The following is a 14,831-nucleotide window of genomic DNA, read 5'->3' as shown; positions in this document are numbered from 1 at the left end:
AATGTCCCCTAGTTGTTTTATCCGCTCATCTCATCTACTGATGGACACTGGGGCTGCTTCCACATCTTGGCGATTGTAAATAACATGACTATGGACGTAGGGGTGCTCGTGGTTTTTCAAGTTAGTGCTTTGGGTCCCTTCAGATATGTTCCCAGAAGTGCGATAGCTGGGTTGAAAGGCAAATCCATGTTAAATTTTTTGAGGTATCTCCTTACTGCTTTCCGCAGTGGCTGCACCAGTCTGCATTCCCACCAGCAGTGCAAAAGGGTTCCCCTTTCTCCACATCCTCATCAGTCCTTGTTGTTTTGTTGGTTTTTTGATGATAGCCTTTCTGACAGGTGTGAGATGACATGTCACTGTGGTTTTAATTTGCATTTCTCTGATGATTAGTGATGTTGGGTATCTTTTCCTATTTCTTTTGGCCATCTGTATGTCCACTTTGAATAAGTGTATATTCAGGCAGGTCCTTTGCCCATTTTTTAATAGGGTTGTTTTTTTTATGTGTTGAGTTTTGTAAGTTCTTTATAAATTTTGGATATTAATCCATTATCAGGTGTATCGGTGAGTATGTTCTCCCATTTTGTGGGTTGTCTTTTTATTTTGTTGATGATTTCCTTTGATGTGCAAAAACTTTTAGTTTGATGTAGTCCTATTTATTTTTTTTTGTTTCCCTTGCCTGGGGAGATGTATCTACCAATTATTTTCTTTTTCAGGGCATTCATACTTAATTCTCTGCTGGTTAAGTAAGGTCTCAGCTGAAATTTTGGATTACCCTGGGAGCCACCCCCTGCCCCCACTCCCTCTGTCTCCCCTTCTAGACTGTAACCCCCTTGAGGGCAGGATGAGCCTGTTCGTGTTCCCTCTTTTAAACGTGCTGCCTACCCCAGTGCTGCGGACAGCAGGCACCTGCTGGGTAGTCGCTGCATGAGTGAATGAAAAGGGGCTCCTGATCCATAAAGGTTGGAGGTTGGGGTCAGGCTTCCCGGAAGGGGCGCGGGCAGCCAGGTTAGGGTTTCAGAGAGAGGGGCCTGTGTGTGTTGCTTCTTGTTCCTGTAGCTGTTCTGGTTTGTGTTGCACTCTTCTGTGGGGTCAGATATGTTCCCGATACTCTGCGCCCCACCAGGCTGTGAGCTTCTGTAAGACAGGGAAGAGTGCCCAGCAGTCCCTAGCATGCACGGCACAGGCATGTAGCAGGGGCCTACCAGAAATTCAGGGGGTAGATAAATGAATGGATGAATGAGCAGATAAATGAATGCAAAGAAGGACTGGATGGAGGACAGACTACTCCTAACTGCCAGCAATTCTGAAAAAAACATTTGTTTATTTCTATCAACAAAGGATGACACATTTTCCAGCCACTCAGTAAAAGAACATAAAAGTATAAAAATGTATTAAGTGCAATCATTAACGTGATGTTGTAGGTGAATAGTTACGCTGCACGGTCACAGCTGATTTGGTTTACAAAGGGCAGGAGTGGGTGGCCCATTGCCCCAGCCGGCCGGGCCGGAGGAGGTTCTCAGGACGGGGGACTTGCAGCGCTGAAGCTGGGAAAATCCCGGCTAACGGGGAGGGTCGGTCATGCCCGAGACAGAGCAGCATCACAATGCCGGCTATGGTTTGGCATTTAGGTGCCAGGATCGGACACTTTCTCAACTTCTCTGTCACCTCTGTTCCTCTCAGCTCTGAAATAAAAATCCCTGTGTCATTATCGAGGGTGTGACATCTTTCAAAGCATTTTCCCCTCCCCTCCACTCCCTCCATTTTGACTGGATCCTTATGCCCAGCTTGGAGGTAGGGCAGTTCAACCCTAATTTGTAGGTGGGGCTTCCTGCTTCAAGGCTCCTGGCTCTAGGGAGTAAAGATCTAGGTCCCAGCTCGCCTGAGGCTGTGTTCTTCCCACTCCCCAGTTCTCTTCTGAAACACCCTGGCTCGTCTGGCTTTCGGGGCTGGCCGGGCAGGAATCACATGGAGTAAGGGACCCTGAGATCCAGGTTTTGGCTCAATCCCCTCTTTTGGGATAATGCATGTCATTGTATCACAGGACTCCCCTGAATACCCACCAGCTGGCCAGTGCTGCTGGTGTCATTGCGTGGGAGTCAGTGAAAGAGATCCGGCGTTTTGGCTCCAGGATGGCGCTCCAAACAGCTGCTCCAGTTCAGGTTTGTCTGCAGGTGGTCGGAGGACCAGCTCAGTCTGCCGTTTGCCAAGTTGGTTGTGGAGATCTGTTCGGGCATCGTTGCTGAGAAGTTACTCAAGCCAGGTGGCTGACTCTTGGGGCTCAAAGGCTCATCCTGTTCATTCCTAACCCAAAGGGATTTTTGCCTGACGTAGAGGCACCGCCTGAAGGAGAAAGGGTTTAGTAGCTCTCCCTGACTTGCCTCGAAAGACTAGGGACAGGCTCTGCTTGACCATTGAAGACCTGGCTTCTCTGGAGAGCCTGTTAGAATTCTACCTTCCATTCTTTTATTTCAACACTGTTTTGAGTGGTTACGTTTTTGGAATTCACTACCTCTAGGGTTAAGAAGCCTAGGAAGTCCTTCTTTTCCCCGTGAATGAGACTCCCTGTGAGTCTCCCCAGCTGAATGGAAGCATGTGCCTGTGTCTTCCCGATGGTGCTCCTCTGGGCTGGGCTTAATGAATAGGGTTTGACATGGACCCTACCCTTAGAGGTGTCATTGTTTTGGCTCCGCATTGCTCCTATCCTGTGGGTCTAATTCTGGGTGCAGGTGTGCTAAGATCTACTGGCCTCAGCGTTTTCCTGTTCCGAGAGCTGGATGAGCAGGAGTCCTTTTCTTTAAAAATAAATACAATAAATAGCTTTACAAAAAGTGCTGCCCTCTCGGTGGATTCCCGAGGCTGTGGGACATAGGGTCTGTCAGCTGAAGCCTGGGTCCTGAGACACACATTTCCCTTAGTGTGCGGAAGCACACCAAGAAAGAACAGAGGTTCTTTCTGCCTCTTACACCACCGGCTGTGGCCCTACAGCCCCCTGACGTGTTTGTGGCACTGAGTTCAGGTCCAGTTTTAATCTTCAGATGTGGTTTTCTTTGGCTTAGAGACAAAAAGCGATCCAACTCTTTGTGGTTGGAAGAGGTGTTAACCCCGACACGGCCATCTCTGCAGCACCAACAAGACGAAACCCTAGTGTGTATGGGTCTCTTCTGAAATTGAAACTCTGGTGCCCACGGGGTGAGGTGATGGTTTGACAAGCCCAGAAACTTCCATAGCCTGAGAGATCGCCTGGATGGATGTATTTCTTGGAATCTTGGAAACTTACGCATTGGGCCTGTTAGGTTGTACTTTTCTAGCAGATCAGAAGACCGTCTCTGAGCTAAAACATTTGGGAACTCAGTGCCACAGAAACGGAGCCTCTTTAGAAAACTGTTTGCAAGATGTGCTGCCTGGCAGCAGGAGAAAACTAGAGGTTGACTGGTTTCCAGTCTTTTTTTTTGGTCAAACCCCTTGGGACCAGCACTTCTCCAAGGAAGTCAAGACTGGTGGGGATGAAAGAGTAGGACTGGCTCCTTCTGTCCTTTGTGAAGAGGAGTCGTCTTGGATCCATGGGGCCAGTGCCAGGGCGGCCTCCTCTGAGCATGCGAGGGTTTCTGCAGGCACCTCATATGGTCATCGAACTCTGGGATCGGCGATGGCTGCCCCTGCTCGAGCGCTGGTATGCACCGGTCTGTCCACTCTCGGGGGGCCCGGGGGCCATCATGCCGCCCAGAAGGAGGTGCTCTCTGGAGGAGAGATTAACTGAGGGGTCTGCTGAGCACGGGTCATCCCTCATGTGCTCTCTGCTGCTTCTCTCTCCGTGCACCCCCTGGTTCTCTTTGCACTTCTGCTTGGGGGGGCCGGAGCTCTTTGGGGTGCTGGTCCTGAAGTCCCGCTCAGGGACAGGTGGCACCGGGCGGCGGGTGGGCTGAGGCCCCCCGGGGACAGGGGCAGGCACGTGCCTGCTTCTCCAGCTCTGGATCTCCAGGTCTCTCTTGTCTGCTGGGAGTTGGTCAATTTTCTGAGCTTTGGTGATCAGGGACTTCCCGTATGTCCCTTGTAGAGATAAGAAAAAGTACCTGGTAGGAAAAAAGAAATAACCGAATCAAGCATTTCTGACTTTTGTTGACTTCTTGAATTTGAGCACTGAAAGAGATCTGTGAATCCAACTCCCCACCCAGGGCACGGTCCTTTTAATGCCGAGTTTCTGACTGATGGTTATCAAATCTGTGTCTGAGCACCTCTGGGATTTGGGAGTTCTGTGGCAACACATAATAGCTAATGCTTATTATGTACCAGAACTGGTCTAAATGCTTTAAATATCATTAATTCGTCTTTCCCAACAGTCCCATGTGGCTGGTGCTCCCCACTCCACCCCCGGGTGTTACAAACGAGGAAACAGAGGCGGTGAGGCAGTGACTTGCCCAGAGCCACTCAGTGGTCCAGCTGGGGTCTGCACCGAGCCCTCTGGACCCCTGGGTTTTCTCTTCTTTACCTTGTGCAGGGCAGTCCTTTCCCTGTCTGGGCTATTCTAACTGAGGCACATGTACATGCTTCACAATAGCAGCCCTTTGTGGAACCTAAATAGTTTCTAAATATATATTCTTCTTGAATCTGTGGGACATGAGATTTTCACAGCATTGCTGTATTTTCATGATCTGCCACATGAAGAAACTGAGGCTGCAAGAGACGAGATGGCTTTTCCCGGGTCTCCCCCTGGCTAACGCAGGGTTCCTTTCCCTGGCCCAGCGGCATGGAGCCGGTTCCGGACCTGGGACTGGGAATCTCTACGTATGCCTGGAGTGTTTTCCTGTCCCACGTTTGGGGGAAAACATAAGGTGAGAACAACTCCGTGGTTTCTGGAGAAGGCCCGCACCATCTTGTGATACTGGGCAAGCCATGTTCCTGCCCTGGGGGTCAGTTTCTTTACCTAAAAAGTAGACACCTAAGGTCTTTCCCCAAAGTAACCCTTTTCATTGAAGTTTTTATTTCTAAAGCCTTATGGCAGAGAGGCCCCCATGCTGTCCCGGCATCTGAAAGCGTTAGGCAGCCTCACAGTGGGCGGGGGGCGGTTTCTGCAGCCCCCCAAGGCTTCAGGTCAGCTCCCCCTCGTCCTCCTCTCACCGAGAGAGGCAGCACAGGCGGGCATGTTAGGGTCAGGAGAGCCCCAACTTCCTTCCTGCTACCTGGAATCTTCTCAGTTTAACACCCGCCTCCCCCCCATCCCCCCAGGCACCACTTTTCTTCTCTATCTGTTCATTCCAGAGATCCCTCCCAAGTCCCAACCATGGGCCAGGCCCCCCCACCCCCTCCCCAGCCCCCAGGGTTAAGCTGAGAACAGGGCGCACCGGGTGCTTGCTCTCCTGAGGCACCTGAGCAGCGTTGGAAGCAGAGGAGCAGAGAGAGAGAGTGTCAGACCCCGGATCTGGTGTGAGACACCTTCGTCCAGGGACACACACTCCAGCTGAGGACCAAGGAATGCACAGGGGGCAGCCTGACAAAGGAAGTGAGACCGAGTCCGCTCACAGTGGTTGGAGTGAGGACAAGAGTGGGGACATGACACAGCAGGGGTCGTCGGGGCCAGAGCAGGCAGGGGCCGAGAGCCACGTTTTGGTCTTTGTGCTGTTTTGTAAGGGCCTTGGGGAGCCCTGGGAGGATTGCAAGCATATGACATGGCCTCGCTTTGACACAGTGATAATGGGTCGGAGTAAATAAGAGACTTTTGAAGTGATTTGGGATGAAGGGATTATAACCTATCCACGGTGGCGGCGGGAGGAGTGGAAATAGCACTAGAGCTGAGAAATACATAGCAGATAGAATTGGCCGTTCTTGGTGATGGGCTAGACATGGGCACGAGGTGAGCGGGGGTGTCAAGCATGCCTCCCGGGGCTGCCTGGGTCCCGACTGGGCAGCATTTGATGGAGGAAACTCTGGGACAGACCCAGGTTTCCTGGAAGGTGCCGGTGCTAGATAATAGGAGGATTATGACTTCAACTACAGACGTCTCTCACTTTCTTCGAACTCACATCCCGAGTGGAGGCGGTGCAGGGGTAGCTAGAGAGAGGTGTCTGGAATTCAGAGGTGAGATCTGGGCTGGGAATTTATGCTGGAGATCCACCTGTAAAAAATATTTATCTTCACAAGAGTGGTCGCCATGTCTGTGGAGAGGCTGTAAAGGCAGAAGACAGAGGAACCTAAGGCCAGAGCTTGACGATACGCTGTGTCAAGGGTGTGAAGCGGGAGAAAAACCCAGCGTGTCGGGGAGAGTGTCTGAGGCCTGGCATCTGGTACCGTAGCTAATGAAGATGCTCATTATGTCTTAAAGTTCACGTGTTAGCTTCTTTTGTTTTTATCTGCCCAGCGATTTACATGTCCTTAGCTGGAGAGAAGTCTAGGTCTTTTATTTCTGAATTAATTAGACCAGGATCAGTGAGGTCATGGTCAGTGGGCCAATTATCACAAGGTTGGTGAGTGAAATCTACCTCCAGTATGACAAATACAGCGTATAACCTTAAGTGAACAAATAGGGCTATAACAAACATTCATTTTCCCAAGGTTACAAGTCAACAGTCCTTGGGACTATTAAAAGAATCCTTTCTTAGAAGAAACCTCTTTGCTTTACTTGGTAAACAGAATTAAACAGAAATACAACTTTATGATAACGTAGAATAAGCAAAGATTTAACTTATGTGCTATGGTAACCGACAAGTAAATATTTGCTCACTTTTCCTTAATGTGTCTGTTTAGCAAGCTGGAATGTTCAGTGCTTGTCTTTCCAAAGCACATGTTAACAGCCTTTCCTACTTTGCAGGGCTTCTCGTTAAGCTGGTCGCTTTTGACTCCGAGTATGTTTTCTAGCCAAGGGTGAGACAAAGAATATGGGGCTGATAATTTTCTATTTCTATATGCCCGCCACCCCCCCACCCCCCAAAAAAAGCACAGAGCAAAGAGATCAGTCCTTGGTCAGTTTTGACCACAGCTGTGTTTAACCCTGAAAGTGTGGACAAAAGTATTTTAGCCACTTATTTGACACTCTTTTCCGGCGAGGGCATGGTCCTCACCGTCTCTCCCGGGGTCTGGCTCCCGAGGGGGCGGGCTGAACAAGGGGTGTGGTGGGAGATGTGTTGTGCTTGTTCTTAATCGCTCCCCGCTCTTGGCTCTCAGGGCCCTCTGTGAACACTCCTCTGCTGGACTCGTGGGTTATAGTCAAACTGAGGTCTAGTCCGTTCACTGCACTGCAGGCTTCTTGAGAGCAAGGATCCCATTTTTCTGTTCCTTTAGCTTCCTTTGCTCATTTGTCTCTGGGTGCAGCCACTGCGACAGGAACTGTGCTACGCGTTGGTTGTGTTGCTATAAGGAGGATGCCTTCTGTCTGGGCGTTAATGGGCAGACAGAGACAAACAGGCAATGTATGTGAAGGGCAGTGACAGATACACCCAGGTCATGGGACAGGCAAGAAAGGGGAGCCTGTTTCAGCCTGAGGAAAGGTAGGCGAAGTCAGGGAAGGCTTGGAATGGCGCTACCTGAAAGAATGTCCAAGGGGGAGGAGCTAGTGCAGAGGGTGTTCTGCAGAAGGAACCCAGGAGCTGCGGTAGGAAGGTGAGAGGGCGGGGCGTTTAGGGAAGTACAAGCAGCATTGGGGGGTGCGGCTCGAGGGTCGAGGCAGGAGTGGGGGGAGCTGAGGCGGCAGAGACCGCACACTCAGTGCACATTCAGACTCAGCGACACAGGTGTTGGCATGTTGGTGTCTTCGGCCTGCAGCCTTGCACAGAGGTCAAGGTTTTGAGGGGGCTTCGGGAGAGGACATGGAGGCCAACCTAGGTTAAACCGGCCGCCCCATTTATTAAAGGAAGCCCTGTCCGCTGAGTTTGGATTAGCACATGTTCTGCACAGCATCGCCATGGCCTGTTTTCCCTACAGCTTATAATGAGAAAGGGGCTGAACGTGGATGTTCAGAGTGGTGAGATCGCGAGGATGGAGGGAGGGGCCAGGTTTCGTCTGTGGGTACCACAGACAGAGTTCACCGGCTGCTTGACTGGACAGTGTGGACGGAGACTGGAACCCTGGCCACCAAGTTGGGAGAATCCAGCTCCCACTGGGATTTGTGGTGAGCCTGTGGGCACATTTCTGGTCCCTCCTGGCACCTGAGTTGTGCCCTGAGCGAGTGGGACTAGAACCACCGCTCCCCCTGATTTCTAGGTGATAGAAGCAGCAGAATGAAGAGCTGGATACAGTGTTTGATAAGAGCAATCAAGCTCCAAGGAGACACAAGGCGTTGTTGCTAGTTTCCTGGAAAAGGCCAATGCAGGGGGTTTAGGCTGAAAACGTTAGAACTAGTCCCTGGGCATGAATGATTTATTTGGCTAATACATCTTGTGCCTGTGTTAATGAATTTGAGTAATATTAAAAAGTTGGCTGTTGCATGCAAAATTTGAATTTGTGGGAGAAATCTAAAGCTTGAGAATGCTCAGCGTGATCACTCCTGGGGGCAATGATGGGGGGAAGGTGCCCAGGTCGGTCTTTCTCCCCACATATGTGCTTCAGTTGGTTGCCGGCCTGTCTCTACAGGCCTTTGTATGGGGCTCTGGGGCTCACAGAGAACTGCTGAGCTTTTCAAAAACGATCCCTTACACACAGCAAAGTTTGTAAGGCTGGAGGATGGGAATGACCACTCTCATTTTACATACGTCACATCTGAGGCCATGCCGGATTTGGTGGCTTGGCTACTCCATGGCTGACCTGGGACCAGAGTCCATGCTATTTGCCTCCAAGTTCATTGTTCTTTCTGTCCCGGGGGCCTATCTTTGAAAACAGTAGCCTCAGGGATCCCCGCCAGGAGTCAAACTCCTGACTCCGGGTTATGAGAAGGGCTTATTGAGGGGAGCTGGGGGGGGCGGTGTAGGAAGGAAAGAGGCCTCCTGCTCAAACCTTGGGAGAAGAGCCATGGCCGGTGTGAGGAAGCTGACGAGGTAGAAGGTGGGGTCCGAGAGCTGGCCTTCCATCACGCCGTAGGGGTTGGCGGGGCTGTTGCAGGTGACGCAGGTGGCGTTGTACACTAGGGACACCACAAAGTACATCAGGAAGCTGCCGGCGAGCACCAGCGCGTGGATGACGGTCTGCGGACGAGAAGACGTGAACGCTGTTGAAGCAGACCCTGGATGGGCAGGCAGCGCACTCACTTCCTGACTTTACGCTTTCCTGGGTGGGGGGATGCAGCACACACCCCACGAGCACCCCTCGATCTCTGTCTCAGCCTTGGCTTGGGTGATAATTTCCAAGCCATCCTTGGGTGTTTAACCACTCTTCTGTGTTTCTCTGCATGGACTGTTTTTTTGGGTGTTAGTACATAAAATATTTTGCATAGCTTTTCCCCTCTTCAATATTATGTGTGTGGGACAAATCCCTTTGTTCTCCAAGGTCAGTGATGTCGTCTGATCGTATTTTTTCCTGCCTGCTTTGCGCTGCTTTCTCTCCCCATTCTCATCCTCTCTTAAAGTGATCGACTATTTTTAATAATTTTATTTCCCCCTTGGCTAGTTTGAAAGTTACGTACTCCATTTCGATTCTTTCAGTGATTACTCGGTAAATAGTAATAGGCAATTTTAACTTACCGTGGTCTACGGTTTAGAACTCCTTTCTCTCTTCCTGCATTCCACACGGGCGTTGGAGGCCTTGCTCCGTTCACCTCCCTGCCAGTTTATCTTATTGCACCTGCTGGCTATCTCAACTGTATCATTTTTAAAGCACACATGTCACTCTAGTGTGGCCAATATTTATTAAAATTCAGTTATGTCTCCTACTCTGTATGCCTCAATTCCTCCTTGAATCTTGGACCTCCCGTCAGCGATTTCTCCCTTCCTGATTTAAGGGCACCCTTCAGAACGGCCTCCGGTGGGAGTCTGCTGGTGATCCCTTCCTTAGGCTTTATTTTACTCTCATTCTTGATGGATACAGTGTTTCTGTTGGCAGTTATTTTCGTTCAGCCTATTTAAGATGGCACTCCAGTGTCTTTTGGCTTCCATGGTTGCTACCGAGAAATTAGTAACTCTTTATTTTTTATTGTTGCTCAAGTTCTGTTGTCTCCTTTTTCACCCCCCGCCGCCCCCCTACCCAGAAGTTGCTCACTCTTCATCTGTTGTTCTTTAGGACATCTGTCACTTAAAACCTGGCCTGCTTTTATGATTTTTATTGTGTTCTATAGTTTCCTTTTGATAGAATATGTGTGGATTTCTTTTTATCTTGTTTGGGCTTTACTGACTTTCTTGAAACTGTGGGTTGATGTATTTCATCACTTCTGCAAAACTCTCAAGTCACTACCCTTTAAAATATTCCCACAGTCTCCTTTTCTCTCTCCTTTCTTTCTGAGAGTTTAATTAAATGTATGTGAGACCTGTTAAGATACCACAAATTGCATTTTCAATTTCAGTGATGATTTTTCAACTTCAGGTGTTCTACCTGTTTCCTAGGTTGGCTCAGTTCCTAGTGTTAAAGTTACACCTTTGTCTCTTGCTTCTGATAAAACTGTCACTCCAAATACTTGTCATTGTCATTTTTTTAGCTTGTTTTCTTGAGCTCAGGCCTGAGACCCAGCAGAAAACTGGGGCTCGCCCCAGAGGAGCCAGACTCTCCACCTCCTGGCCCCCCAAAAGCCCGCCGCCTGCACCTGTCCCATACCTTCCACTTGTGTTGCGGCCTCTTCCGGGGCTGGTGGTCCTTGGAGACATTCATCCTGTACTTAATCATGGCTCTGCCTTTTCGGTTTTATCACTTTGTTCTACTTGCCATGGGCACGAGTTAGAGCACAGGGGGTGTGTCAAACGGGAGCTCTCGGATCCCGGAGTTCCCTTGGGTGGCTCTTCCCAGCCATCGCTCAGCATGGCAGGGCCTGGGCTGGCCTGTGACAGTGGAGGTGGGGGCGGGAGCGGGGTGGGGGGGAGTTCCACTGTGCAACGCAGGGAACACACTGTGCCCACTGGGGGCAGTTTAAAAAATTTTTAATACGCGTGTTTTCAGGAAGAGGCACTTCAGTTTGGCTAAGGACCAATCTTTCTGTACAATGGTCTCTCACACTATTAGCAAGGCAGTTAAAAACTCAGGAGTCAGACTGCCAGAGTTCAAGCACGCTTCTCTCTTGAACTTGCTTGGGGCAAGTTTTTTTAAACTTCATTGTACCTACTTCTGTATCTGTAAAGCGGGAATATAAAAACCACCTAACACAGGCATGCATTGCAAAATGGTGATCACAGTAAATTTAAGTTAACATCTATCACCTGGCAACATGTGCATGTGAAGTGATTACACGGTATACTTTAAACCTACAGAGAGCTGTGTGCCTGTTAAATCTCAAAACAAAAGCCGACCGACCACCTTCCCAAAGGGCTCTGGGAAGTTAAATGAGATAATACATTTAAAAAATTGTGTAGCTAGGTACCTGACATGCAATTTTCATGCCTTTGTTTTTATAATTATTGACTAGGAGAACTTAATGAAAAAGCTGGTGTTGCCCTTTTAGATACTAAAATGGGATATTTCAGCTTGAGATGTGGTTACATAAAGTTGGTTTTCTAATCTTTTACCCTGACATTAAGTGGGAGCACACCTCTCTACCACAGTGTGATCAGTCTGATCTCCTTGCCTCTGAAAACACTCTTCACTTTTTTTTATTAATATCAATTTTTGCAACTAATTGTCTCATGGTTTTATGTATGTTAGCTTCATCCTCCCGGCTGGCTGATGAGCACATTGAGGCCAGAAATTTTACCTTCCACACCTCCTTCATCCTTGTTTAGGACAGACACAGGGAAAAGCTCGGCATGCATGTATCGAGTGGATCAATGGTATGAAGCACAACAGATCTGAACACAGTCGCAAATTTTAAGCCAGTGAGGCACTTACCCAGGTCTTCATTTCCATTGCCTGGTGCAGGAGGATGGTGGCGAGGGAGATGGTGTTGATGGGGGTCCCAAAGGTGAAGACGTCGATGTCGGAGTCCCTGTAGGTCTGCAGAGGGGGAACGAAGGGGGACCTTCAGCTGTGCCCGTGGGCCCAAGGCCGTGTCTTTGACACAGTGATTCTAAAGCATCGGTGAAGGCAGGTGTCAAGGGTTGGGGAGGAATGGGGAGAAGACGCCCAGCTGCCACCTGTGTGGAACTGACCCACAGAGCAGATGAGATGAGGGGGGAAGTGACGGGGCTACATTGTTTAGAAACCCATTTTCACAGGGAGCCGCGATGGGCATTCCAGAACGCTTGGGGTGAATGGAGTAATTTACTGAGCACCTACTGGGCATGATGCTAATTGCTGAAGATACTTTGTGTCTGCCTTCAAGGAGTTCACAGCCTACTTGGCAGGGTTAGCAGCACAATTTAAGGGGGTAAATGCCACAGTGGAGGCGAGTACGAGGCGCACTGGGCGTAAAGAAGAGGGGCTGTGCCAGCTGAGACCGTAAGAGGAGAAGTTCATGTCTTGAAGGGCAGGGGGGAAGGCAGTTCAGCTGAAGGCCAGAACTGAGGCTGTAGAACTTTAAATAGTCCTTGAGGGTGGGTCTGCTGAGCTCACACAGGAGCAAAAGGCTCAGCAGAAGAAGCAAGCAGAGGCCAGGCCAGGGAGGGATTTGTCGGCCAGGAAATTCAAATGAAGAGTAAAATGCCTGCTTTCTGGACCCCCGTGTTGCTAACTGCAAAAGGATACGAGCCCCGAGGCTGGGTAGACACCACCGTTTACCTGGTGGCAGTTACCCCGCATTCTGGTTCTCTGTCCAGGAGAAACACACATATCCCTCACTCTCTAAATTCTCACGCTACACGGGGGAACCAGGCTGAGACGGGGCTGCTGTCCTCGCTGCATGTATTCTTGTTTTTATTTCAGTACTATAGTGTTCTGTATATCCTGCTGCCTGAATGCAAACTGAAATCAAGGGTTGTAAATTCGATTCCCTATAGTGCTCCAGTAGGAAGGAGTAAATAAGCGAAGGTGGCCAGGGATGATAGGAAAGGGAGTGGTGGGGACTATGGCAAACTGGAGAATACAGGCCCCGTCTAAGCAGGGCTGTGCTCCAACTCTGGATTTCTGCCACAAGGGAAAAATCCAATGCAATGTTAGCGTTCAGTTTTTCAAAGCCTGGCAGAGAGTGAAATGTTTGGGTAAAGCATTCTGACTTGTTGGATGCCCTAGGCTGGATGTAGTCTGCAGGCCACCTGCTCTGAACCTCCGCTCTGAAGTGTCTGGAAAGACACTACTAGTCAAGAACGTCACATAAACAGGGCCAGTCCCGCCCTGCGGTTTGTGTGGCTGGAACTATGTGACTTACCAGGTAAGGGACGAAGAAGCAGACGAGACTCTGGTAGAACGCATCCATCATGGAGATCCAGAAGGTTCGCAGGTTATAGCACTGCCGGAAAGAACACAGCGGCAGTCACCACCCCCGGAGGGGGAGGGGCCGTCGGCAGTAAGTCAGCCAGCAGCCCGTGCCGGTGAGCACACGGGGCAGGTGACCCGGGAGGGTTTGTGAGTTGGTGCAGCCATGGGGAAGATAGCATGGAGACCCCTGAAAAAATTAGGGAGAGAGCCGCCATGTGATCTGGAAATTCCACTTCTGGGTATTATATGAAGAACACAAAATTATTAATTTAAAGAGATATATGTACCCCATGATCATTGTATATACATACTTGTGTGTATACTTACACACACACTGGAATGTTCTTCAGCCAAAAAAAAAAAAATCTTGCCATTTGCAATGGCATGGATGGACCTAGAGGGTGTTATGCTAAGTGAAATGATTCAGGCACAGAAAGACAAGTCCCACATGATCTCACTTACATGTGGAATGTAAAAAGAAAAAAATGAATAACAAAAAAAACCCTCTTTAAAAAACTTGGTAAGTTTAGAGATTCTAAGGCTTTTAAATGGCTCGTTAAAGGAAGATCTGTCTCAGGCCAGGGTCACAGTTTGCCGAGAGACAGCTCAGTGGCTTTGGACACAAGCCTTCTCCTTCTGTGCCTCCCTTGGGAAAAGGGAAAGTATTCACAGTTTACGCTTTTGCTACATTAACTTCTTTTAACGTCAAGGCCTCAAGGAACACAGCAGCCGGCCAGTGCGCCTGCGGGAAGGGGGCCGTTCCGGGGCCTGGGATGTACACGGGCCCTCCCCACGTCCCCCTCGCCTGGAGCTGTGGGGCTGCTGTGTTCCCCTGTCTCTGGGTCAGGATTGGGCTTGCTTCTTTGTTTCTGGCCACAAAACGTCACCAGCTCTCAAGCACCACAGCTGGCTTTGCTGTCCTTTCCCGCAGGTGCGAGGGACTTCCTCCCAGGTGCTTTACTGTCCCTTTTCCCAGGGCTCCTCCTTTGGGGCAGCTTCCCTCTCTGGCTCCTGCATCCGACCTCCCGACCCCCTGAGCGCCTGCTCTCGGACTTCTCCAAATTGGTCAGGTGCCGCTGTGGCCCCTCTGGGTCTTTTATGAAACTGATGGCTTCCCAGGCCTCCTTTACTCTACTTCGGGGGTCCCCAACCTCCAGGCTGCAGACCAGTACTGGTCCGGGCCTGCTGGGAACTGGGCTACATGGTGGGGCGTGAGCTTGAATGTAATGCACCTGAATCATCCTGAAACCATCATTGCCCCCTCCCACCCGGGTCTTCTGCACAAACTGTCTTCCCTGATACAGGCCCCAGGTGCCAAGAAGGCTGGGGACTGCTGATCTACTGGATACCAGCAAGTTCTGGGCCACGTGTGATCTTGGGGTTTGCCCTCCCTGATGTGCGGTGGGAGCCCTCATTTATGACAAATGCGTGACCCAGCGCTGAGCGAACTGGCATTCAGTCCCAGGGGTTGTGGCGAAGGC

The 14,831-nt window shown here is 50.0% G+C and overlaps 1 protein-coding gene across 3 annotated transcripts in view; it reads right to left on the bottom strand.

The window, feature by feature from the left end:
* Positions 1-1,301: 1,301 nt before the first annotated feature.
* ATP10B (ATPase phospholipid transporting 10B (putative)) overlaps positions 1,302-14,831 on the bottom strand; it is a 230,329-nt gene continuing 216,799 nt past the window's right edge. For 2 of the 3 annotated variants that reach the window (XM_045827276.1, XM_045827279.1), the window contains 4 exons: positions 13,301-13,381; positions 11,887-11,991; positions 8,920-9,107; positions 1,302-4,070 (listed from right to left, as the gene is read on the bottom strand). In XM_045827276.1, the coding sequence (XP_045683232.1) occupies positions 3,617-4,070; positions 8,920-9,107; positions 11,887-11,991; positions 13,301-13,381 (828 nt within the window). In that variant the 3' untranslated portion in view covers positions 1,302-3,616. The remainder of the gene's footprint in view (positions 4,071-8,919; positions 9,108-11,886; positions 11,992-13,300; positions 13,382-14,831) is intronic. The other variant, XR_006784369.1, reaches the window with a different exon arrangement.

Source organism: Phyllostomus hastatus, unplaced genomic scaffold (genome assembly GCF_019186645.2).
Source record: "Phyllostomus hastatus isolate PE091 unplaced genomic scaffold, TTU_PhHast_1.1 phas_contig_150, whole genome shotgun sequence".
Lineage (NCBI taxonomy): Eukaryota > Metazoa > Chordata > Mammalia > Chiroptera > Phyllostomidae > Phyllostomus > Phyllostomus hastatus.
The sequence above is the reverse complement of the archived record's forward strand: the minus strand, read 5'-3'. Positions and strand labels throughout refer to the sequence as shown.